This window comes from Rhea americana, unplaced genomic scaffold (genome assembly GCF_003343005.1).
Source record: "Rhea americana isolate MKP2758 unplaced genomic scaffold, rheAme1 scaffold_12, whole genome shotgun sequence".
In the NCBI taxonomy this organism is placed as follows: Eukaryota; Metazoa; Chordata; class Aves; order Rheiformes; family Rheidae; genus Rhea; species Rhea americana.
Window position 1 is genome coordinate 9,469,805 of NW_028185261.1, and position 25,126 is coordinate 9,494,930.

The 25,126-nt window shown below is 35.8% G+C and overlaps 1 protein-coding gene across 1 annotated transcript in view; it reads right to left on the minus strand.

The window, feature by feature from the left end:
* The window catches only part of XIRP2 (xin actin binding repeat containing 2), a 102,260-nt gene that overhangs the window by 49,449 nt on the left and 27,685 nt on the right, over positions 1–25,126 (minus strand). Inside the window, exon 2 of the mRNA XM_085323749.1 lies at positions 6,223–6,376. Within this exon, the coding sequence (XP_085179875.1) occupies positions 6,223–6,376 (154 nt within the window). The remainder of the gene's footprint in view (positions 1–6,222; positions 6,377–25,126) is intronic.

Here is a 25,126-nt window from a genome sequence, read left to right on the forward strand (position 1 = left end):
TTTTTTTTTTTTTTTTTTTCCTAATCTGGATCAGTTCACAGATCTGGCTCACAATATGCTCTGACAGACTGGTACAACGGCACAAATGAGAGGCAACATCATTCCGTGCTGTGACAAGCTCAAGTGTGAAAAAAGAGAAGAAGAAGAAAGAGAAGCTCTTTAGGCCAATATTACCAAAGCTGAGAGGCCTRTATACCCTAAGTCTTGTGTAGAAAGTGGCTTCCCTCATACTGAGAGCGGCTGGTTTAGCTCTGGCCTCTTTCTCACTGGATTATGGAATACAGCTGGATTATAAAAAGTGGCAAGTTCTTAAAAATATTCTTATTTGCTTCATAATCTCATGTGCCACCTTTAGTGACAAAAGGCTTTTCAGTTTTGCCAAACCCATAGAGCTGGCTTACATTTCTGAGCATAGTCATCAACTAGAACTTACACAGACTTCCTGTTAGCTAAGTGTGTATGAATAAACTAAAGTTAATGTGGTTAAAAAAAGACCAGTGAAACAGATAGTAATGTCCAAAATAGGACACAATCTTCAGGATCGATAAAGCAGAGGTTGGAGGCCTAACATTCAAAGAAAATAGCTAGTTAAAAAGGAGAGGGCTTATTTTTTTTTTTTTTTTTTTGGTAAATTACTGGAAGTGAATAAATGTAGCGCTTCAGTTATTTTTTTTAAACTAGACCTGTGTTTACAGTCGTAGTTTTAAGTGATAAATGATGCAGTACTGATAGCCAGAGAAACTGTCACTCCTCCTTTAAAAGGCCATGGCAGAGATATCTGACTGTCACAGTAATTTATATACAAAGCAGCTAATGACAGTGTTAGCTGTGAAGCGCAGTGAAATTTACACTTCTCTTTGATCCACTGGATTTCAGAATTGCTAAACATGCACTCTGAACCTTTTCTGATCAAAAAAAGAGTGGAGTCAGTAACAGGTTATCACTATATAGTTGGATTACTAATTTCCTTGGGAAAGCAGGTAAGTCTTTTGATGCTTTTCCACAGGCGATCTGTTGTTTTACACGCCTAGGATGAAGTCAAGTACTAGATGCCCTGAAGTCAATGACAGACTTGCTGTGAGCAGCAACTGGCCCAGAATTTTGTCCCTTGACTTTAGAATGAATATTTTCCTATTTTAAGTTCTAAATTTCTGGAAGCTCCTAGGTGTAGAATAGCAGTGGCAAGATCAAAGGAAAATAAAGATCTGTAGTAAGGACTGAATGGTTGAAAGGACTGTTTTTTAAAAAACACTTTTCTTTGCTACAGTATTAAAAAAACCAAGAAAATAAAAGGTTTCTTGTGATTCACTGAAACTTTTTTTCTTTTTAACAGGAAATAATTGTTTCTATCTTATAACGTAAGAGTTGAACTCTACATTCCTGAAACGTAGCTGAACAATGCAAGTATTCACTTATAATTAGACATATGATTTAAATGATTTTCAATTCAGTCCAAGATATTAGAAAAATATTATCCTTTCAGGTTGTGTTTCATCTTTAATATTATCTCATGATGTAATTTTACTTAAATTCTACATTACAACGTAACTGAAATCAAACTAGCTGTTAGTTAATAGGTAACCATTACAAATGCATGTGCAGCTCTTATGGTATTGCAAGATGTGGATTTATGACTTGCCTTGTGATAAGCCTAATGAGGAGCCCTCTCATGCATATTTCTCAGAATAGTAAACTTCTCTCAGCCTGAAATTCCAAGCAGTCTCCAAATGCAGGTTGGGAATCTGCTCTGACTCAGTGACTATAACAGTAAGTTGATGTGCGTCTGGGACTGCGTTCAAACAAGTATCATATTTTCTTTGCTCATGTTACTTCATTTCACTAAGCTGAAACTTTTATTCAAGTCATAAATATATATATCAGGTGTCTTAAGGAAAGTTGACTAAATTTATCTTATCACTGGAGATTTTATTGAGGTGGAAGAAATAGACACAGCCTGGTTAATTTGGGTCACTTCGTTCTTTGCTCTCTGCAGTATTAATGACATAATGTTCATGTTTGACTGTTCTTCCATTCCTGAACAGATTCTAGTTGTTTGTTTAAAAACTGCATTTAGCTACAATGTTAACAGTCTCCACTAATGAGTGCAAGTACTCAGAAGGAGACACATGGATAGATCACTAATTCTGTTACATGTGTGTGTGCGGATTATTATCTCTATTTTACTGAATAAGAAGCTGAAGAGAGTGAGATTAAGAGATTTGATTAAGTGCATATAGCAAGTCGCTGAAATCTCCACAGAAGGAAGAGATTGTTTAAAAATATAATAGAGCACTTAGTAGTTGAAACAGACATGTTTATCAAACTATTTCTTCCTGTGACCCATCTTTCAAGGGAACTCTATCATCTACCTACTAATCTCTGCTTGAAGCTGCAAATATCTGCTCCAGGACTGTAAATGGAGGGTGAATCTGTTTTGTACCTTTTTGAGTATCTCTTTCACCACTCCACAATGTGGGAGAAGCTTCATTAGGGGGGAAGGGTGTGGCTACGGTAGGTCTGTCAACTTAACAGGCAGTCTCAGTCCAACCCCCCATCTTTGTGTGCTGAAGTGCTGAATGGTCTTTAGGGGTGAAAGATGTAAAAAAGGGGAAAAAAGAAAAAAAAAAGTGTTATCTCTACTTACAACCTATTTAACAATTTTAGCTTCCTTCTTCAGTGTAGCAGTAACACTGATTTTATTTATGGTGAGATTTAAGGTGTTTTGTTTTCTGTAATGGTAGTAGTTTGAGGTGACAATGACTGAAATGCTACAGCTTTATAAATAGACACCGTGAGGAAAAGAACTTGCTTCCAGATGGTTAATTATCAAAAGAAATATAAACTGCACAAAAAGATTGACAGGATTCATCCGTGATTTACATCAGTTTTAGTGTTGGTTCTACTGTCTTCTTTGAGTTGAAGAAAATTCTCAGAAAGGAAATGATATTAATGGAAAATGTAACCACTTACTCATCAAACAGTAAACTATTTGAAGTAAAGTCAAGATAGACAACAATCTGATCCTAGCTGAGAGGCATAGCTTAGGAGCATTTTTAACTGTTTGAAATAAAGCATGCCCCCCAAATGTTCAAGTTCCTAATTCTGCACATAGTGTACATCATTTGAAGAAAGACTGAGATTACAAGATTGTTTCTGTTCCCATGTAATCTGTTGGAAATAAATGCTCATCCATTAAAAAACACTGACTACAAATCTGAAATAGATTTCCTGTAGAGGTTCCAAAGAAAAAAAAAGCATGGTAGATATATGTAGTACTTGGTGTCTTGTCTTTCTGTGGAAATCAAAAACAACATAATCAGAAAGTTCTAAATCTTTATGGTCTTCATCACCTTCCCAGATTATGCAATTTTTGCAAGCTTGCTTGGTTCTAGAAATTAAGAATAGCAAAAGGGCATGCTATCCATGCAATGAATCATTCACTGTGGCCTGAGAAAGATTTCTTATTTCTTTCACTTTTTAGCCTGTATACCTGTGTACCTATTGACAAGTTTGTCTGCTGCTCAAAGCTTGACTTAGTATCACGGCAACAAAGGAAGTCGTAAGTATCACGTTTTACAGGAGCTTTCCATATGTTACAGACCTAACTTCCTTGTATTCTCTCTGTAAAATGTATGACCATCTATTTGAGTTTCTAGTCGTCTACAATTAATTCCTGTGAAACAGAGCTCAACAAACACAGCAATGAAACATTAGTGATACCTTTGCATAGTTACTGTTACCCATAATGAACTTTTGCACTACCAACTTTTAATTTTTAAATTAAAAATCTGTGTACAAGACAGATTCAGAATATTTGTATCTGCTCTAAGGTTTGTCTAAACCAGATCTAAAATTATAGTGGTTAGATTATACCACGCATAGAGCTTAGATTTCAACTCATACTGTAGCGTATACTAAGCTAGTAAACTTGTCTTGTCCTGCCCTGAATTTTGAAATATATTTCTTAGCCCAAACTATATTGATCTGGCTATGTATCTAAACATCTATAAATCCTGCTTGAGGATGGCACATTCCTGGAGAAACATGAAAGAGAAAACTTAGAGTGTTCATTTGAAATTTCCAGTATATGCTGCTAGCAACTATGGTGTGAGAAGCAGTGGGACYACAATTATATAAAAACTCACTTTGTACTTCTGGAAAGATTCAGTTTTCTTCAGATTTGGTGTAAGTATCACAGTGATCTTCTATTTTGGACCTATATTCATTTAAGAGCCTAAATAATAATTATTTCCTCTGAACCATACAGGATGTTAGGATAACAATTAAGCACAGATTTGCTTAGAATAGAATTGCTGAATAGACCTGGACATTCTAAACCTTATGGGAAGGAAAAGATGGGACTTTCAGATAACGTTTTCCATTTCTTTTGTAAAATGCTTGCATTTCAATATATTTTATTGCAAGTGGAGTTTCCTTTGCAAACAATGAGTAAAACTGGGCAAGTATCAATACAATTTTAGGTCTCAGAACTAATGTCATATTTCAGCTCAGAGGGCAAGCTTGCATCTAAATTACAAAACTCTGAAGAAAGTAGAGTAGATTCTACTGTCACTCAGTTTTTAAACAATAGAATTACACTTTTTTTCACTATAGTTGCTCCTGATTTCCCATGTTGAGATTAGATTAAGTTTAAAGATGATCAGTATTAGGATCAGGATTAGGATCAAATTAAAGAGTTAATTATGAAAATTAACAACAGGATGTAATAAAAGTAATATTCAACAGACAAATCAACATGACTTCTAAATGCTTTGTGTGGAACAAGAACTCTGTGCTGCTAAAGGAATCCTACTTATGACTCAGCCTGACATATTTTGCAATGATCCAGAATCAAACACCTCTGGCTTATCTATAGTAAACTTGGAGTAGAGACTAGGAAAAAGTTTAATGAAAAATGGAATCTCAAGTCAAATGTAACATCTCAAGCTACAGAATTATTCCATGTTGTATAAATATGTTATGCTTATGATAGTAAAAGAACTAACAGGAATGATAAAGTTTTCTGACAATCAGCACTGTATTTTCAATCCAGAAGTTAAAGGAATACTGCTGTTCTACAAGAAATGAGATATAGGTATTGGGCTAATAAAACGCTCATGATATTGCAAAAAATCAGAGAATGAGACTGAAACCATTAAAATCATTTTCTAAATCAAGATTTGTCCTGAACTCAAGGTTTATAAATATAAGGTTTATGAGAATTACAAGCTAACCTATTTTAACATCTTGCCCTTTATCCCCAAAATTCTTATCCTTCTGCTACACTAGCACTGCGTAGGTGTAAGCGAAAATAGAATTTTGTCACTTGATGTCCTACTAAACTGATTCCTTCACTACTGATTACTTCTCTTTTTAAATTCTGTTTAAAGATGACTCATTATCTTTACTGTCAATGTGATGTGTGCAATTTACACATAGAAAACCAAAACTAAACTAAACATTGTTATTATTTTAAAAACATATTGCCAAATGCAAACTATTTCCACCCAAATAGAAAATCAAGTTATTGCCTTTTCATGAATGAGGAATGGTGTCTATATATTTATTTTTATGTCTGTATTTATGTCCGGAGTAAACTTTATTGTGCTATTAAGATTTTAATAACATTTTACAACATTAAGAAATTATAATTACATAGAACATATTCTCAAAACCTATCATTCTGTTCTGTCATATTTTATCAAAAATTACTAAACAGGCTTAGGACAATTGTCCAAAAAAAGAAAGAAAAAAAGGGAAAAAAAGAAAGCTGGTTTCACATGAATAAGCATACCGCAGTCTTTTACTGAGGGCAGCCCTGATTACGTAATGGTGATTCCCCATTATCACTTTGATGATCAAGTGCCTTGTTTAGTTTGTGTGTTTTTATCTGACATTACCAGCGTAGATTTCAGAGAATAATCAATGAAAAGGGGGATGAGGGGATAAACAGATCGTCATATGGTGAGCTGCTTTTGTAGTAATGCCAGTGATGTCCTCTTGCACACATTACTTTATAAATATAATTACAATAGTGTATTTAGAGGTTTCATGTACATGCACATATTAGTGTGTCATATACTGTGATATAAAAAACTCCAGAGCCAAATATTGTGTCATCAATGCTGTTTCTTTTTTAAAACAAAACAAAAAACACATACACACACTCTTTGATACCTTAGACTACGAAAGCAAGAAATCAGATCGAATTGTAATTCTAACCTTCAGAGTTGTTGTTCTGGCCACTTGCTGATGACATCCTGTCAAAGACTCTTTTCCCAGTTTTCACGTGCGACTCCTTCAGGGAAATGCTGGAATGGCTCCCAGGCTGATTCTTAAATGTTGGTGAGTGTGAGCTTCTCTCAGTTTCTCCTTCCTATTAGAAGACATTAAGGGGACGGGTGTTAAAAGCAATTGGTAGGAAACAGATGTGGTTTTCTGCAGGGAGGAGGGTTTGTAAAGAGGCACAGGATTAGAAAGAGGGGTGCTGTTATGAAGTTCTTCTTTTTCAGCATGCTATATTACAAATCTCTGTAACAACAGACAAGTGGTGCCTGGCAATACCTTGCAGTTTGCATTTGCCATTTCTTCCATGTTCTTTTTTGCCACAAGAAAAGTGGTGGTGGTAAGAATCGCAATAAAAAGACACCAGCTGTTCATTTAAATGCTATTTGTACAAGGAAAGTTGACAGAGGGAATTTTATTAATTTCATTAATTAGCGTATAAGAACAGGTGAAAACATTAAATGATGGGTTGGAGACCAGATGTACATGGGCATTTGTGATTTAGAGATTTGTTTTTCAACTCTATGATACATCAGCTGAATTTGGTGTATCACAATAGAGGATCAGTGTTCCATACAGATAATTTACACAATATCATTAGTACTGCCTCAGCAAACTGTGGCCTCAGCCCTTTGAAACAAAACAAGTAAATTATTTTCCAGCAAAACTTTATTGTGCCTAAGTTGGTACTTTAGGGTGTTTTTCTTCCATCCATGTGAAATACCACTTAGTATGGAACAGCACAATGCGTCAGCCACAAAGGCTGTAAAATCCTGGCTGAAACTCTTGTATTAAGTAAGCAACTGAAACAGCTGTGGTGGTAAAAATGAACTTTTATATGCAAGGGAATAAGATGAAAGGTCCTCTCTGTGCTGGGAGCATTTTGCTAGCCCACGTATAAAGAGAATACTTTTCCTGGACTACTGTAGGTAGAGATGCAGCCAATGTAAGTCACTTGCATTTACAGAATTTTATGTGTACCGTGACTAAAGCTGTGTAAAAATTGAATCTAACAGATGGTTGCTTTTCAAACATATTTATAGAGTGTAAGATTTTTTCATAGATTTTCATTTTCATATTTGTCATCTGGAAACTTGCAGTGCAATGAAAAATTACTTAATCTGAGTACTAATCTAAAATAAACATTTTGTTAACTTCTACTTTTTATAGTGATAGTGTATTGTCTTAAAGAATTTTAAAGCCTTAATTCTTAATTCCCAAAATGACAGGATGAAGTACACAAAGTGACATGTAAGCAATTGAGTGTTTTGTGTCTAATTATATAGACATATGAAAAAGTTTTTTTTAAAAGCCAGTTAATCCATCATATGAATTTTTCTATTATTGCAATTGTATAAACAGATGAATAGCAGTGAAGCAGAAATTGTTGAGATCAAAAATGTAGCAGCCTCCAATATGCTTCCCTTCTGAGCAGAAATCAAAATCCTGAAGTACACTTTTTACTCATAGTCTGTGGGACCCTGATAAATGCTAGTTGTAGCTCTAGAATTGTTTCTGTGGCCTTGTAAAGTCAGATTTGATCTACTGGTAGAACTCACTGTCCTGACTCAGCTACATTAGCACAATTGTATGTTATTCCAGAAGTGTAAAGCACCTGAAAATGGGCATACATTGCATTTTATGTGCACTGAAAAATTTCTTCCACAGCCACACTGATCTGTATGCAAGACTTGCAGAAGGGCTTAGTCATTGGTCAGTGAGATTTAAAAATATACTTTCTTGAGAAAGTACAAGCTTCCAGGTGTTAATCGATTATAAGGATCTGTCTTTTGCTAAAAGTACCTGAAGAGCTCTTCAAGGCTCTTTATTTTAAATACAAACCTGTGACTTTAGAAGAATGGTAAGGTGTCATGTCTGTGGTGAACAGAGGTCCCCGAGTACAAATGTAAGTTGTACATTCTAGGAGCACTAGAAGGAAGATGAGGAAGATGTGGCCCTCAGGAACTCTGTATGAAGCCATGGTGAGTATCAGACTTTCAAGACTTTYAATATTAAAGTTCATTTCTGTTAGCTAAAACTGTTTCAGCAGTCTAGTAGTGAGATGCTGTTTGGAGGTTAGAAATCTGAACCAGTGAATGAGTTTGAAAGTGGGAGACTCAATAAAATAAAACACACTAAGCAGAAGATAATTTATATTTATTTGGATGCCATTTTTAAGTAGCAAATTCATTATAATGCATCCTATTTTATACCATACTGAATTTAGTTTCAATCTAGACTGGGAATAGTGTTTAGTAAGCTAAAGTAGCACAAATGTATAATCATTTGTACATTGCTGAATAATTCTGTAAAAGTAGTCGGCTGAAATACTTAAGTAAAAGTTTATGTACTAGATTAATTTAGAGATTTGTATCATTAGTGGTGGATTATGTTATCAAATTATATTGCGGTTGCCTGATATAATTTGGGCACATATAATTATATACATGAAGATATAGATGTCTGCTTTTCAAAGTTGTTAAATTAAAATGATGTATTAGAAATAAATAAGCAAGACTTTTTTTTCTCTCCTGTTTAAATAACAGCCAGTTGGGTATTTGAAACATATTGAGAAAAAGATTGAATAAACACCTGCCTGATTTTTATAAATTGCTAATTTACATGAGAACTCTGCTTTCTCTGATCTTGTAGGTAAGCAACATACAGCAGAGGAAAGTGGAAAATTAGGAAATAAGTTATCTATTGGGATAGTTTCTTCATAACCTCAACAAACCCTTGCTGATTTAGGAGCAACCACAACTATTTCAGTGTGTTTTTATCTCGTCTTAAGTATGACCGATTTTATTATATATAAACTCATCACATGCTTTATTGCATTCTATCATTCTCCTCTTTAAAATTATATCTCCTAGTATTGAGCTCCACAGGTCAGTTGTGTTCTTTAAAAATTACTTCATTTTGTCAACATTATATGTGCTATATTTTCATTACAGTTTTTGCCATCTAGTCTTCTAGCATAAGAACAGGATAAAGAAAGCTCCAAAGAATTCAGCACAGAGCAGTCCCAGCCCCCCTCATGCTCAAAATCTACTTCATGTTCCCATCTGAAATYCACAGTATTCCAGGTAGTCAGGATGTAATTTATTTCTGAGATGCTGTCAGGAGTTATCTGGCTAAAGCCTTGCCCACTGCCAGAGACCTGAGGTTTTAAGATGCAAGACCAGCAGTTTCAATCCCCAAAAATGTAAGACTTGCAATTTCTACCTTAAACATTTGGAAATGAGTCCACAGTACTTACCTGCTGTATTCCACTTGATCAAATTTAGATGATTAAGAAAAAATGTGCAAATGCTTTGCAGAAGCACATTTAGACTCATGGTGTTTCCAGAAATAATTAAGATCCTTAGGAGCCAGCATAAGAATTTCTATTCTGACTAAGGCAAGAAGTCTATTTAGTCCAGCATTTCTTTTCTAGCAGTAGCAAGGTAATGGATTATCAGGGAGAGAAAGTAAATAATCAGACTTGTACACGGTGATCCTTCTGTGGCATAAAAACCTTTCTCAGCTTCTGGTGATGTGATGTTTCTTTTAAGAAGGTATATGGTTATTAGCTAGCAATTGACATTCCAGTAAAATCTTAAGATAAAAATAGGATCCCTGAAGATCCTGTCCTGGAATAACACAGAACCAAAATTAGCTTTTTGTGAGAATTATGTGAGTATGTATGCCTTTGGCTGTTTCTTCATCTGAGAGAGGCCAAAGAAAGCAAGTCACATAGTTGTTAACCTGAAAAAAAATTTGAATGAATGAAATGGCAGTTAGAGATGAGTGGAGCAAGAGTCTAAAATAGCCTATTTATTAGCCAAGTTCTCCATTAATACTGTACCCTCAGGCCCTCTACTGTAGATTAAAGCAAAGATATTTCTGAAGAAAGGCCAAAATTTTGTGAAAATACATAAGGCTTATTAAGCTATTGATGAAACAAAAGCTCCATCACCAGTTGAGTTAGAGATCATCTTTTTTTTAGCTTAGTCCACTCTCAGGTGGRAGAATTAAAAAGAAAGATTCTCAGGTAGACTTCCCAAGCGAAGACATTCTACAACTGCTCCTTGCCAGCCTTGCTCTATTGAAAACATGTCAGATTATGGCAATAGACAATTGGAAGTATATTTAGTTAGTTAGTTGTTATAATCAAGTTGGCTGACATATTTCAGAAACAATTCCAAAGCACCTATGGGGCTAATTGCAAAGTATGTAAATATCTTTTCCAAATTTCAGTATTCCAGGTTCATGTGCAAGTTATTCATCATCATAGAACAATACATCAACCAACTAAAAACAAATAAATTAGTGAACTTCTTTGCTTTAGCTATATTGAATTTAAAATGCCAAACCATGCAGCAGCCTTTCTACCAACATACATACTGTGAATGATGAGAAGCTCACTCATGGATAAAATAGAGCAAAAAAGCCCAGGCAAGCCCCTGGCAGGTTTATATTGTTCTGCTTTGTTTCTGYTTTGCAAGCTTGCAGTTTAGTACCACAGCTCTACAGCTGTTTCCCTTCTAATATCTACTAGCTCCCTTTAAAATTACACAAAATGTTGAAAGCATGGCTCTAGCAGGTGAATGCTGTGAAATATTTTTGGTGTGATTTAAGAGAGCTCACCCCTGTACCTTTGACTCTTCTGCCAAGGAGTGAAATTAACCTAACACACCAGGATATGAACTACAATAACTAAAGACAGGTACACTTATGCTCTCCTTCTAAAAGGCAGCAGGAATATCCAAAAAGGAAGCAGTTGCAGTTGTTCTGGTGACTTCATAAATCTTTCCGGCAAGATTTTGCAGCACTCATTTGCCACAACCCTTAGTTGCTTGAATGGCATACATTTTCAAAATGTACTACATTGATTAGGTTATTTCCTTTCCTCTTATTTGTAGATGACTTTATTTTTTACACTGATTTAATACTACCTATACGTATGATGTCATTGAAGTACCTCCTTTCAGATTAAAGTACCGTGCAGTGTGTATAAGAAGCAGCAAAATTTGACCCCTGGATCATACATTGGATAGTATTTTGCAGAAACTTTAAAAAAAGAAAAGAAAGAAAAAAAGAACATATTTTGTAGTGTACTGCAATTTAATTCTGAGATAGAACCCTTACACAGAAAATAATATAAAATAAATTGCGAAAGTCATTTCATAGTAGCAGATAATCAATTCATACATTTACCTTGAATTCTGAGAAACTAATAGTGACTGAGCAGTATTCTGTTAAAATGTTAAAATTCTGTTAAAATTGCCTCATTTGCAATCAAGAATAATTGTGATTCACTCATCTTTAATAAATCTTCACTTTTGTCATAGTCTCCTGACAACTGTTATCTTAAATATGTCTTGTACTTCAGTTCTTGGTCTATATTCCTTTTTTTGCAAGAATATTCTTTCCAGTATATGTACAATAGGTTATATGTTGTGGAAACACATGATTTTGTAACGATCTGTCTATGTCTGTGAGTTATGCCAGCTTTTGCTTGAGAGCAGCTGAAAGATTTCTTGCATGATGTGTCAGCAGTAAAACAAATGACTGATTAGACTGTAGAGGCTATGGATATCTTATTATGATGAATATCACAAAACCCACTTCTGGAAAAAAATACCAACAGCATCACCAATCATCAGATATCTAGTCACATTGGTGTCCCTGTTCCCCCTAAGAGTAATGCTGTCATGCTTATATGGAGGTGAACATGAAAGGGAATCTTGAATACAGTGGATGGTAATTTTAACAGGCCAAGAAGAATAATCCACACACAGGAAAATGTAAATGTATCTATATTTTATGCTGGCATAAGGGATGTTAACCAATTGGGCACATGTGTGTGTGTAGGGTGTTACTTAGCAGGTTTACAGGAGATAAATTGTTTAATAAAATTATCCTCTACTTCCTTTTACCTTCAGAAGCATATATCCCTTGGCTATAATGGGAAGTATTTGGGGGAGGGGGGAAAGTAAGAGAAAAATTTTTGGAGTGAAGAAAGTAGCTATTTTTCTATTCCAGGACACTTCCTTGTACCCTTCCCCACCAGTCAGTTGGATACTTTAAGGTTGGATGTCTCACTCGGAAATGACAATGAGGCACAGTGCCAGGAAGATGAGCTCTAGGACCAGGTTGGGTTTCAGTGCACCCTGATAGTGCAAGTGGCCAGTTGGAGCCCAGGTAGGATAGATCGACTGGAATAGAGATATGGTGAGAGGAATGAGATACTCATGAGCCAAGGGGATCAGGAGACAGCAGGTGGCTGAAATGAATAGGGTGTTTTATGTGGGAAAGGCTATGGCTTCAAACTGTTAATCATTTTGTACCCTTTTTCATAGTCAGTTATCAGTTGCAATTACAACCCAGTATTAATTACAATATTTGGGTTTAAAACAGCTGAAGATCTGATCATTATGCCTGAAATCTGGTACTGACAATCTGTGATGCAGAAATAGCTATCGAGAGTAAGAATGATGGATTGGAGAGGGAGGAGAGAAATAAAAAAATGCAGCTGTATGTTTTGTCAGATCAGGCTGTGCAGGAGTTAAATGGCTGTCTTCATACTTCTCCAGTTCTACAGCCAAGCCAGTGCCTAGCATAAATGAGAACAGCCTCAGGATCATATTGCCACAGCACGGTGCATGCTTTCAGTAGTCATTAGGATACCAGAGAATCAGTTTAATAATGCTCCGTCTTCTATAGTATTAGAACAAAATACAAAGCTTTAAACATACTGTGTTTTCAACTACTGGTGGCAATTCTGAGAACAAGGTGATCTAACTCTTTCGTATTTCTAGTACATTTGCTGGTAGTTACCAATAACAGCTAAAAAATTACAGAATTTACTGTTTCTTATTCTTATTCTTGCAAACTGGAGACCAGTATAAAACTGACTTGCATTTGTCTTAGTTTTATTGATTTTGTTAACTTGTAGCATGCTTCTGTAACTTTTTTTTTCAAATTTTTACCTCTGTGATAGCAATTCCTTTACCTAAAATTAGTATTTTAGACAGTTCCTACATTTTTCATATTTCATTATATTTTTTCAGCCATTTTTAATCTCAGTCACAGAAATACTGGTCCTGCTTAAGAGATTTTCCCCTAAATTCTTTCATGGACAGACTTCTGAGATGGTGGCTACCATGCCATTAAACATTTTCATTCAGTTTTACTTTGCTGAACTTTGAAGTTCAGAAAAGCATCTGAGTCAAATAAACCTGAAAATCTGGGGATACTACTTCCAGGTTATTTATTTAAACATAAAATTTTATTGCTTGTTTTTAGTGTTCAATTTTTCTACCTGCAAACTTCCCTAAATCTTAGGTTTTGCTTTGTACTGAACACCATTCCCATTTTTCAAGACTTCAGTGGGTTTTTTTTCCCAGTATTTCTGTAATTTGAAGATTTCAGTAAAGAGTGTCAATTACCAATTCTAGAAATACTCTTTCCAGTTTTATGCTGTGATACTCATTTATCATCCTATTTCTATGAAGCATTTGGTAATAGGGGACTGAATACCATTTAATACAGCTTCATATTAGATAGTTTGAGACTGGTATTTATTGTTTCAAATTGCTTCGTTCATTTGTCTTTTGTTTTCTTTGTATTCCTGCTTGTAATAACATACCCCCCCAAAATCAGTGTATTTTTTTCTATAATTGCACATTTTGGGGAACTGCTAAAATATTTGTTCACAAAATCTAATTACACTGTAGTGATTCTATCATTTTAAATATACTAGTTCTCTTTGAGATGCTCTAATTGTGTCTTCATTTTCATAGCTAGTTTTATATTTTATCACAGTGTTTCACAGTTATCTATATCCCGTAAATGCCTTTTGGGTCAATCATCAGTTCAATAGTCCCTTTGTGAGGATGGTGCTATTCTAGTACAGAGTGATGATGGTGTGGGGCACAGGAAATGCACTTTTATACAGACCTCTTGCACAGAGCTTTTTGCTCTAAACAAGCCAGTTCTCTGCCCRTGTGCATTCTCTTTTTTAACTCCCATTTGTTATCGGAGTGGCCCCCACATGGCAATCTCCAGGCTGCTTCAGCCCCATTTTGCCAACAGCATCCCTTTCTCACTAAGGCTTCTGAAGGATTATTTTTAGCACTATTGCTGCAGCTGAAGTGCTAGAGTCCGCAGTTATTCTCAGAAAATGCTGTCCTCTACTGTGAAAAAGTTATTGAAAAGTATTACAGTTACCACAAACTTCTTTTAATCGGGACAAATGTAATTTGCATACTCCTTTATTGGGATATCTCTGCAGATAACCTAATGAGAGTGAATGGCAGAGACATCTGCTTAATAAGGATAGAATTAACATAAATGCCACTTACCAAGAAAGCACTGAGCTAGTGCCAAGAGGTGCTTAAATATAAGCTAGTATATGTAACACTTGCAAAAGTTGCCAAATGAAAACTAAAAGAAGAAATCTTCATTTTTGTTAGTTAGTGCAGCTAACCAGCTGGTTGAAGCTTTTATAACTGTGTATATACATGTTCTTGATGGGAGAAAGCGTTTAACTGGGACTGCTGTAAGGAACACCTGTTTAAACAGCCTGTATTCAATTTTTATTGGACACAATTTGTTGAAAGCTATCTGTATTTAGCTAACTTTCTAATTATTTGAGGTTTTCTTACTGGCTCTGATATTATATTCCATTCTTGAATAGGCTCCTCAAAAAAAGGTGACACAAGAAGCTATTTTTATGTTCTGATATCATACTCTAGATATGACGAAAAGAATAAAGCATTGGAATGCCAAATTTCAAGGAATATGCAGTTGTTACATTTAGAAATGTCAAAGATAAAGATTCCAATTTCACTGGCTTACTGAGTGACTATACTTCATTTAGATAGTGGATTTTCCACTTGCTATCCAGTGCTGCACTAATCTAAAAGTCAGTAAGCCTGAACACATGAAGTTTTAAATAGAGGAAAACTATTTACCAAAAGACTATTACCTTTTTCTGTATATAATGAACTGTCTTGGATCAGAAGAGGAATTTGCAGTCAGTATATTGAATAGATTGTGAAAAGCCTCTATTAACGTTAAAAGCATTTAATCTTTTTTAAAGGACATCTTCAAGAATATTCAAAAAATGCATGCAGAATACCTAAAATTCTTGTGTTTCTGTTACCCACCCCATCCCATGCTATCATGTCTTAACTATTGTTGCTACATGTGCTGGCTAAAGGAAAGGTAACTGCCATCAAAATTACATTTTATTTATGTATCCACTAAAAGAATGTGCATGTGACAAATGAAAAAGAAGGGTAGAAGGAGTGGGCACAAATAGAAAGGGGTGAAAGCACAGCTTGAAAGGAAAACAATAGACACAAAAAAGAGCGATAAGGTAGGAAAAAATGAAGCAGTAGGTTATCTATTTAGAAATCTGATCTGTTGCTTCAGAAATGGTTACATAAAATCTTGATCTATAAAAGCATTATATTGTGAATGTAACTTTAAATACTTGAGGACTGCTATTGAAGTGACTGTTTCTAATAGCACTTCAAGTTAAATTCAATGCCTAAGTGCTTTGCTGGACTGGCTCCTAAAATTTACTGCTGCTTACAAGCCCAGAGCCTAAATGGGAAATTTCTTTAGCTACAGAAGTTAATTCCTGTACACACTTTGGATTATATTTCTGAATTAATTTCTGAGTGTAAAGATACCCCAAACTATTATTTTTTTCCCAGTAAGTCTTCACAGGCTTACTTTGCTTGTAAGATGTTGAAAATACGCATTTAAGCTAACTATGCAGATGCTGGGGAAGCTACAAATTCCTGCTCTCTTCCTGTCTGCCTGATTTCCCCTAACACTTGATGATATTTGTGGTAGATTGAGCTTGGATTTGAAAAGATGCGGTCTTGTGTCACACTCAGACATTTATTTTTCAGAGCTTTCAAGCATAACCACTCTACCACTAAGGCTGGGATCTCAAATTCCGATTCAAAACAACAGACTGCTTAGCTGGAGAATACAGAAGGATAATTTGAAGTTAATGTTTGTGCTGAATAACCTGAAAATATCACCTGTGAGTTATTCAATCTCAGTGAAATATAAAAACATAACGACATAAAGAGGTATAATCCTGGCCTTCAGAAAAAACAACAAAAAAAMCCCCAACTTGGGAATGTGAGCGTGAGACAAGTCGGTTTGTGATGTATTTCTCTCTTTTAATTAAAATATGATGGAAATCCATTCTGCTGCAATTCAGAAAGCAGTGAGTGCACGGAATCACGTCTACCATCTGCTGGAATGCGGATGGCTTTATTAAGATTGATGACACCCCCCGCCCCAAAGTGACTGTTACAGAGAAGTGCTAATAACACCTGCTGCATAAACTGTATGAAACCAGTAAGTAAACTGTTGAGACAAAACCATGATTCTTAGCTGATTCTCTGCAATGCACCATTTCACTAAGACAGAATTTCTCAAGAGGCCTTAGGAAACCCCTAGGGCTGCCTGGAACCTGTTCATTCGTATTGTCCCCAGACCAGCTCCAGAGGAGCTTATCCTTTTTAGCTGTTATAGATAGTTTTAAATAAAATAGCATTTTTGTTTGGAGGAGGGATATAAAATAACTTTCTGAATACAGGGAACAGTAAGCTAAAGCCTTGAAAAGAGCTTGCTGTCACTCTGAGAAAATGAACATCTCCAGAATTTCATCTCAGAATGGGGTTCTACATTAAGAAGAAATATCGAGGAGCTAAATTCAGCCTTTAAATTTGTTTTACAGCTACGGATTTCATTTTTAATTACCAAAATTCTCACTGATTTGCTGTTATCACTGTGGCAAAATTGAGGCAAGGGGTCCCTGGTCTTTCTGTTTAAAAAGCAAAGACCTACTTGTCTGAGCCAAAAGGAGAAATTCTTTTAATTGTAAAAGGTGTATCAGAGAATCACAGAATGGTTGAGGTTGGAAGGGACCTCTGGAGATCATCTAGTCCAACCCCCCTGCTCAAGCAAGGTCACCTAGAGCATGTTAGACAGGATCACGTCCAGGCAGGTTTTGAGTATCTCTGCAGAAGGAGACCCCACAACCTCTCTGTGCAACYTGTTCCAGTGCTCTGTCTCTCTCACAGTATAGATGTTCTTCCTTATATCCAGGTGGAGCTTCCTGTGTTTCAGTTTGTGCTTGTTACCTGTTGTCCTGTTCAGTGGCACCACAGGTAAGAACTCAGCCCCATCCCCTTGACACCCCCGCTCCCCCTTAAGGTATTTGTATATCAATGTGTAACAACCCCCCTTCAGTCCTCTCCTCTCCAGGCTAAACAGACCCGTTCCTCATATTGTGTGGCTTACAGTAAACTATTGAGCAGTTGAGATTCTATCACATGGAAGGAATATCAGTTATATTCAGCTCATCACAAGTGCTGATTTGCAACATTACAGCAGTTTTCATAGTACGATAATCAACTGAATGTTTGTGCTAAATCAGCAACTGGACTATGAAATAGATACATAGATGTGGTACATGCAGTAGCAATAGAAATTTCCCCTGCCTTCTAAAGCAGTGCTCTTCAATGGCCCATATTTATTTGTATATTTTGGAGGAAAAGAGATGAGTGTTTTAGCAGCACATAAGCAAACTGAGGCTGCAGTTAAGTCAGCTCTCAGTGATCAAATACATGTTTTAATGAAATTTTTCAAACATACGATACCAAAGTGATTGAGTAGTGTGATTTAAAGTAGGCCAACTACAATATCTGTAAACAACTAAATCAAGATAGAATTTATGATACTGCAAAATAAAAACCTCAGTAGAAGTAAATCTTAGTGCAGCTTTTAAAATGAAATCTAAATAAAATCTTACCCAATTTGAACATAATTTATCCTAAGTTGGTATCGGATGTCCAGATAAATCACTGGCAATACATCAGCCACAAAACATGCCGAATAAGTCCAAATCTGCAACATCTATGTTTAATGTGAAATATACTCAAAAAAAAAAAAAAAAAAAAAAAAAAAAAAAAAAAAAAAAAAAGAGGAGGGGAGATTATATATAGTCAGCACAGCTTTGCAACTGAGACTGGCAGACTAAAATTTTCAGGCTTGGTTCAAGTCATGGAAATTGCTTTATAAAGCAATGTGAATATTAACCAAGAGTAATGCCAAAGTTTTCTTTCCAAAATCACAACCTATGGCAGCTTAAAATGCTATCTCATCACACAGGATTATCAGAGACTCTCAGCAGTAGCTTTCCTCTTCTATCTCTTCTTGCTTTCTTCACCTTTTTATTTATATATAATATATAAACCATTTCAATCAAACATGATCGGTTGCCCTTCCTATTTATATAGTAACTCAAAATAACTGGAAAACAGTTTTACCACTACCTTTGAAAAAAACTAATGTTATAAATATCCAACTCTGTTTTAATACAATAAAGTTTTATTTAAAGCTTCCACAGTAAACTTAGTACCTTCTTTTTGCATTGCAATTGTAAAAGGAACACTACTGTATACTAAATTCCCATGCTAGCTGTAATTTTATACTTTATTTTTTATTATCTTTTTTTTTTTGCCTTTACAATGCATATTTTAGGAGGTAATTTTGTAGCTCACAGTGTTTTCACCATTACAGTGGAAATTTAAGAACTGTTATTTTACTGGCTATGCTGTTTGCAAGTATCAGTGCTGCTGTTAATTACATGTACAGAATTGGAAAAAAATTGCGAGTTTATGTTTTGGGTTTCATGAGAGCATGTATGGGCTTGGGTTTTTTGTTTGTTACTGTAAATTTACTGACAGATCTAACAATATATGCTTTTCTTTGTACTCTCCCTTACTAAAATCTACTTGGATTCAGAGGCTTTATGAATCAGTTTAGACCTTTTAAAGTTCGTAAGATCTCGTGCTGTTTCTGTCTCTGCCTTTAAGCGTAACAAAAAAATGATTTTGAAAGTGGTGTTTTCTAACATGACCATTTTGTGTCTCGTATTGCTGCAGACATTTCAATTCTCTCTGTTGTCATTTTCTACAGCCATTTGATGTTTCATGATTTTTGTAATTACTTTAAATAGCTATAAATTATTGAAAGTAAGTTGTGGTGTGAAACAGAAAACGAAAACAATGAAGCAGAAACAAAAGCACTAGTAGGGAGTGGGGAAGCAAATGCCTTACAAAGTTACTAATATTTCTAGTTCATAGTAAGCACTCTATTTTAGCTGCTCACCCTCATATATGCCAACTTTTTCCTTTATTCTCTATTTTATTCCTTTCCAAAATATCACTGGGCTTCTAAGTTTTGCTAATTTTCCAATAATACTGAGCATGCTATTTCCCAGAGTCTACTGACACTACTTTAAGATGCAAGACAAAATACTTCTTCTATCCCTTGCTCAAACACCTGAGGCAAATCGGGTTCTTTTGCAGTACTCAGGAGAAAGAAAAAAAAATCCAAAAAACAGAGGCTTAGTCTTAAATGTGTTTACTTATAAACTAATTGTAGTAATTTTGACAAAATGTAAGAACCTCCTTAAACATATGGTATGTGGTCTGGCATGGCTTCCAAAAGTACAGTAGGCAATATGTATTCAAGTGCCAATCATTTTTAATTTATTGAGTAGTATTCAAGTGCACATCAAGGAAACCTCGGAATTCATTTAACTTCCATAGCTCTTCTACCAGAATGATACACACAGAGAAAACCTGGTGGAGTCTGCAGCACTACTGAATTAAATTTCTTTATAAACATTTTTTTTCACAGTGAGTTAAGTTACGATTTAGCCTGCTTTTTTTCTTTTTCTTTTTTTTTTTTTTTTGAAAATGATGCTGATATGGGCTAAACTAATTATCTTAAACTTTATCTAATGTTTATTGTTTTAAAAAAAAAATTCACAGTATTACTAACTACAACACCTAGTAAAATTATGAATCAACAGGGTTTCTATTTTTTAAGAAATGGCATTTTTTTGATCAGATATTGCACTGAACTTCTGAAATGATTAACAGGATAGAAAATGAAACTGAGATATTTTTAGTAGATGATTAATAATCAGAATATGGAAAGAGTATTATGTAAGAGTCTTAGCTACAAGGAGTTCAAGATTAGCTAGAAATTAAGGTAAATGATGGAGACTGAGACAGTGGGCATAATAGGAAGAGTCTCTAAGCTAGTATTATTAGATCATTTTCTTACCCACAGTCCTGTGATATTTATGATCTGTGTCAGAAATTCATATAAACAGCTTCAGAGAAACCAATGCAAAGCCTTAACAGTTTGAGGGTTACCAAATTGGAAACTGCATAATCCTGAGTAACATCTACTGTTCCATTGCTGTTAGTCAACTGTTGCTGTCAAAACAAGCATACCACGAGACAGTAGGGAAAAAAAAAAACAGATCAACGTATAGCAATGGTCTCATCTTGTCTGATCTCATATTATCTCTTTTCTCTTCTGTTCCCATTTGCTAAATGCCTAGAGATTGCTCAGTTTATGGCACGTTGTCATAAACCTTGACAGAAGACGTGTAAAGAAGAATCTCATCTTTATAGAACTTGTTTTTGAAATAGTCAACAGAGGGAAAAGAAGATCTGACAGAATGGAAAAGCTATAGTGCTAAAGGAGCACAAACAAAAGAGTACGTATGACATCTTGCTTGTAAAAGGGATCTTTGAAGGACCACATGTGAGCCAGATTAGTTGTCAAGCTTTAAGCTCTTTCAGAGGCAGGTGGCAGGCAGGTTTATGTGGCCTCACATCTTTGACAGTGAAACAGTGTCTGACATACTCAGCTTTCCAAGAATATCTGTGAAACCTTGGACCAGACTCCTCTAAGTAGGCTGTTTTACTGAATCTGGAGTATGGGCTTTTCCTTTGGGTTCTAGGACTGTTTGCTGAAGTCCAGCAAGAGACCAGAAGAGGGTCAAGACAAACTAGGGTGGGCTTGCAATAACCCCAAAGCCTCAACACATGGAGTCTTTTCACAGAAATACAAATCATAGGGATGTATAAAGCTTTTACAGTCAGTGGGTAATTTTGCCAGCTGGAAGGCTGACACACAAAGCTGTGGATGGGCTGTTTTGAAAAATTCCTTGCGATCTGGAAAACTTGACCTAGGCTCATGTATGTATCCCAGTTGAAAGAATTCCTCATTCTGGAAGCAGCAGGTAGGCATGAGGTCCAGTATCCTTTAGACTTTGTTTTACTGGGTCATAGGTTCTGAATTGCTGATGGCAAATGCTTGCATAGTGTATTATCTGTAAGGTCCATGAGGCTCAGAACAGCAGAGTAAGCTTTCAGTATTCCTCAGATGGGAAAGAATATCCCTTGTCCTGCTGAGACTATGGCATATGGTAAGCATCAAATTATGAAAAACAAATAAACGTATTAAGGGCCCAGGATTTCCACAAATCAGATTTATTGTAGATTCTCGTGTTTTTGAGCACYTGAATTGGGCCCTGTCTTTGAATGCTGCCTTCATCACTAGCAAGATTCTGGTCAGCAATGTGTTGGCATCCTGCACAATTAACATATTGTTAACATATTGAATAAAGCCAGGGACAGAAGAGGTCTACTCCAGGGCCAGAGTTGTCAGTCTTCATTCAGAAGGATCTGGTAGCATCTGAAGAGTTTTAGCTACTGAGGGACTGCCTGTATTTATAGGGTTCAGATGAAGTAAGCACCTTTTATCAGCAGGCAAATCAAGGGAGGTCTAAAGTAGTTACGAATAACGTTGATGACAGGCAAAGCCTATTATTGCAACCTGCTTTTGTTTTCCAGCTGGTATTAGCAGTCACCAGGTGGAAGTTGTAGCCAAGTCTATTAAGGAGATGACTGGATACCAGTTATCCTCAAAGGCAAATCATTTTCAAATGGTTTTCATGTGTACAGGAGATAGAGCTTGAGCAGCTCCAGGGCCAACCTTACACACTACTTTGCTAAAACAGCTGAAGAGAAAATTATTTGTTTAGATGTAAAATAACAAACAGATCCAGAATTAACAAACTATTGTAAGATTATGAGTGCAACAGACAACCTGAAGGAGAATAATGCCTTACTCAGAATGTCCATATCTGATCTAGAAAACAATTTTCTCTGTCTCATCAGAGGTGGAAAGGGTACAACTTTGGAGAAATCAAAGCCACACAAAGGGGTAAGGATTCATCTTTCTTCTTTCCTGGATATAACAAAAATTGTAATGCCCATAGAAGAATGGTGGGGTGCATGAAGCCCTTAAAATTTGCTCTTAGATATATCTTAAGATCAGGGGCTACAAGTAGATGGGTTTAGCTAGAAAGACTTACATTTACTGACTAGTCAGCTGTATCAAACCAAACACAGAAGCTCTTGGTGCCTTTGTTGTGAAAGGTATAAACGTGACATAAACTAGAGATCAGAGGCAATGAACTGAGAACCRTGTTTTCAGAAAATAAGTCTAGAATCTCTTTCCTGAGTGGAAGTAGCTACTGTAGCTCCTGTAATAGTATGTATTTAGAGATATTTTCCCCCCTTATTCATTGCTTTACATTTACTGATGTTGCATTTTGTCAGAGGTGTTGAATACTACACTATCCTACCACAACTTTCATAGTCTATTTTCCTTTTCATTGTCCTGAACAATTCTGGGTTTCATCAACCCAATCAACAGGGTCATTTCATAAGTCATGTATTTTCCAAAATCATTTATTAACGTACTGAGCAGCACAGGTAATCAGGTTAGTCGACCTTCGTTATATGGAACCGACCTTACATAGCTAGCGCTGTGCCTTTCCTCCTCTTTTAAACAGCCATTAATCCAGACAAGGTCCTTCCCTCTGCCATCAGGTTTTTAGTTCCCAAGGGGGCTGATTGCCACCAGCTTGTTAACAGCATAGCTTAATTACTCAAGTGGGCCTGGCAAGCAGGAAGTAGGAACAAGGTGCAGTTGGCTTGGTGCTGGGGTATTGGGCTGGAACTGAGAAACAGGTGGGTGGTGGGAAGCGCTAAGGAGCGAAGAAGAAGAAGAAGAGAAAAGAGAAAGAAGAGAAAGACTTTGAATGGTGTGTGTATGTATGGGGAGAGTAGATTAATAGTAAGTTAAGCAGCAAATCAGTCATTTTGAGAAGTAATTGCTTACTGCAGAAATTATTCTGATGGTGGCTAAAAACAGCAATTTGTATGTGTGGCTGTGGGGGATATGTGCCCCAATTTTTAAAAGAATGTGAAGAGCTAAACACCTATAAATTTGAAGAAAATATAACCCTGCTGTTTGTTTCTATTGCCAAGCCTATTGGAGAAGATTAAAAGGTATGTTACTCTCAAAGCTGCTAAGCTTGCCCTTTAAACACTTTTCAATTTACTGGTTTTGTTTGTTTGCTTTTTCTTACCCAGTTGTGATTGTTTTGACTACTTGCTATGTATTCAATGGTTAGTAGACAGTTTTCTAGGACTAAAATACAAAAAAAAAAAAACCTACTGAAAGACAGAGAAAAATACTTAAACTTTGGTCTTTTTTGTTTTATGATTTCAAAGCTAGAAGCATTAGTCATTTTAAGGTAAATGAACTTAGCACTCAAAGGCTTAATATACTCATTGCTTACTTACTGCTACAGAAATACTATGAAGTTTGTACTTTTTCAATTATTTTGCTACAAATAGAAGACTTGCTGGAAAAATGATTGCTATAAAACATATTTATGTTTTAATGCATTGATAGAATCAGATATTCTTTCCAAATGTGATACCAAGAAATGTGTTTTATGTTTTCATGAACTGTAAATTTCTAAAGTGTATTATTTGTATTTTTATCCTGTGCATCATTTAGAGTTCTTGAGGTCAGGAAAATTTTTATAGAGTTTAAATCCCTCTACCTGTCCCCCAGAAAAAAACCCTGCTTTTTGACTAAATGTCAACTAAGGCACATTTGAATCAATAGGATAACTCTAAATAACAAATTTTGAATGCAGARTTTATTACTCATTATTTCTGTACAATGCATAACCTGCATTTTTTTTCCACAACCAAATTCAAACTGTCTAATAATTCAGAAGAAAATCACAGAAAATGAGGTTACTTCTAAAATCTATTTGTTTTTCCTCAACAACTTATTCTTGATAATGGTTTACTCTTGAAAATGTTTGTTGTGCAAAATGACACACCCATAGTTATTTTTTTCAGGTTAGCGTCTCATATGAAGAAAACTTTCAGTACTTGTTAAATGTAGTATGATGCTTCATCTCTTACACCTACTTGAGGAAAAACAGTTACTGTTTCTGTAAAGCTGACAACAAGGGTCTTCTTAAAGCTCTGTTTTTCTAATACCACCAAAGTGTTGCTGGTTTCTGTGATCTGATTTTTAAGGTATCGAGAGTAAAAAATTGTTTGGCTCACACAGAATCGCAAGATAATTTGGATAGGGAAGGAACCTCAGAAGGTCTCTAGCAGAACCCGCTGCTCAAAGCTGGGTCATCTAAGAGATCAGATCTGGCTGCATAGGGTTGATCCAACTGGGTCTTGAAAACCTTCAAGTATAGAGACTGCACAACCTCTCTGGGCAACGTGTTCCAAGACCTGGGTCTCATGTGGAAAAGGTTTCTCCATCTAGTTCCAACAGTTTCAAAATTTTCAACATCTAGTGTAAACCTCTTGTTTTACCTTATGCCCATTGTCTGTCACTATCCTGCCTCACGTCAGTATGGTGAACCCGGCTCTGTCTCCTCGATAACCTTCTAGCAATATTGGAAGGCTGCTGTTAGAGTCTTTGAAGCCTACCCTTCTCCAGGCTGAACAAGCCCAGGTTTCTCAGCCTCTCTTCCTAGGGCAAGTGCTCCAGGCCCCTCTTCGTCTTGGTGACCTTTTGCAGAGCTCAGTTCAGCTTATCAATGTCTCTCTTGTATTGGGGG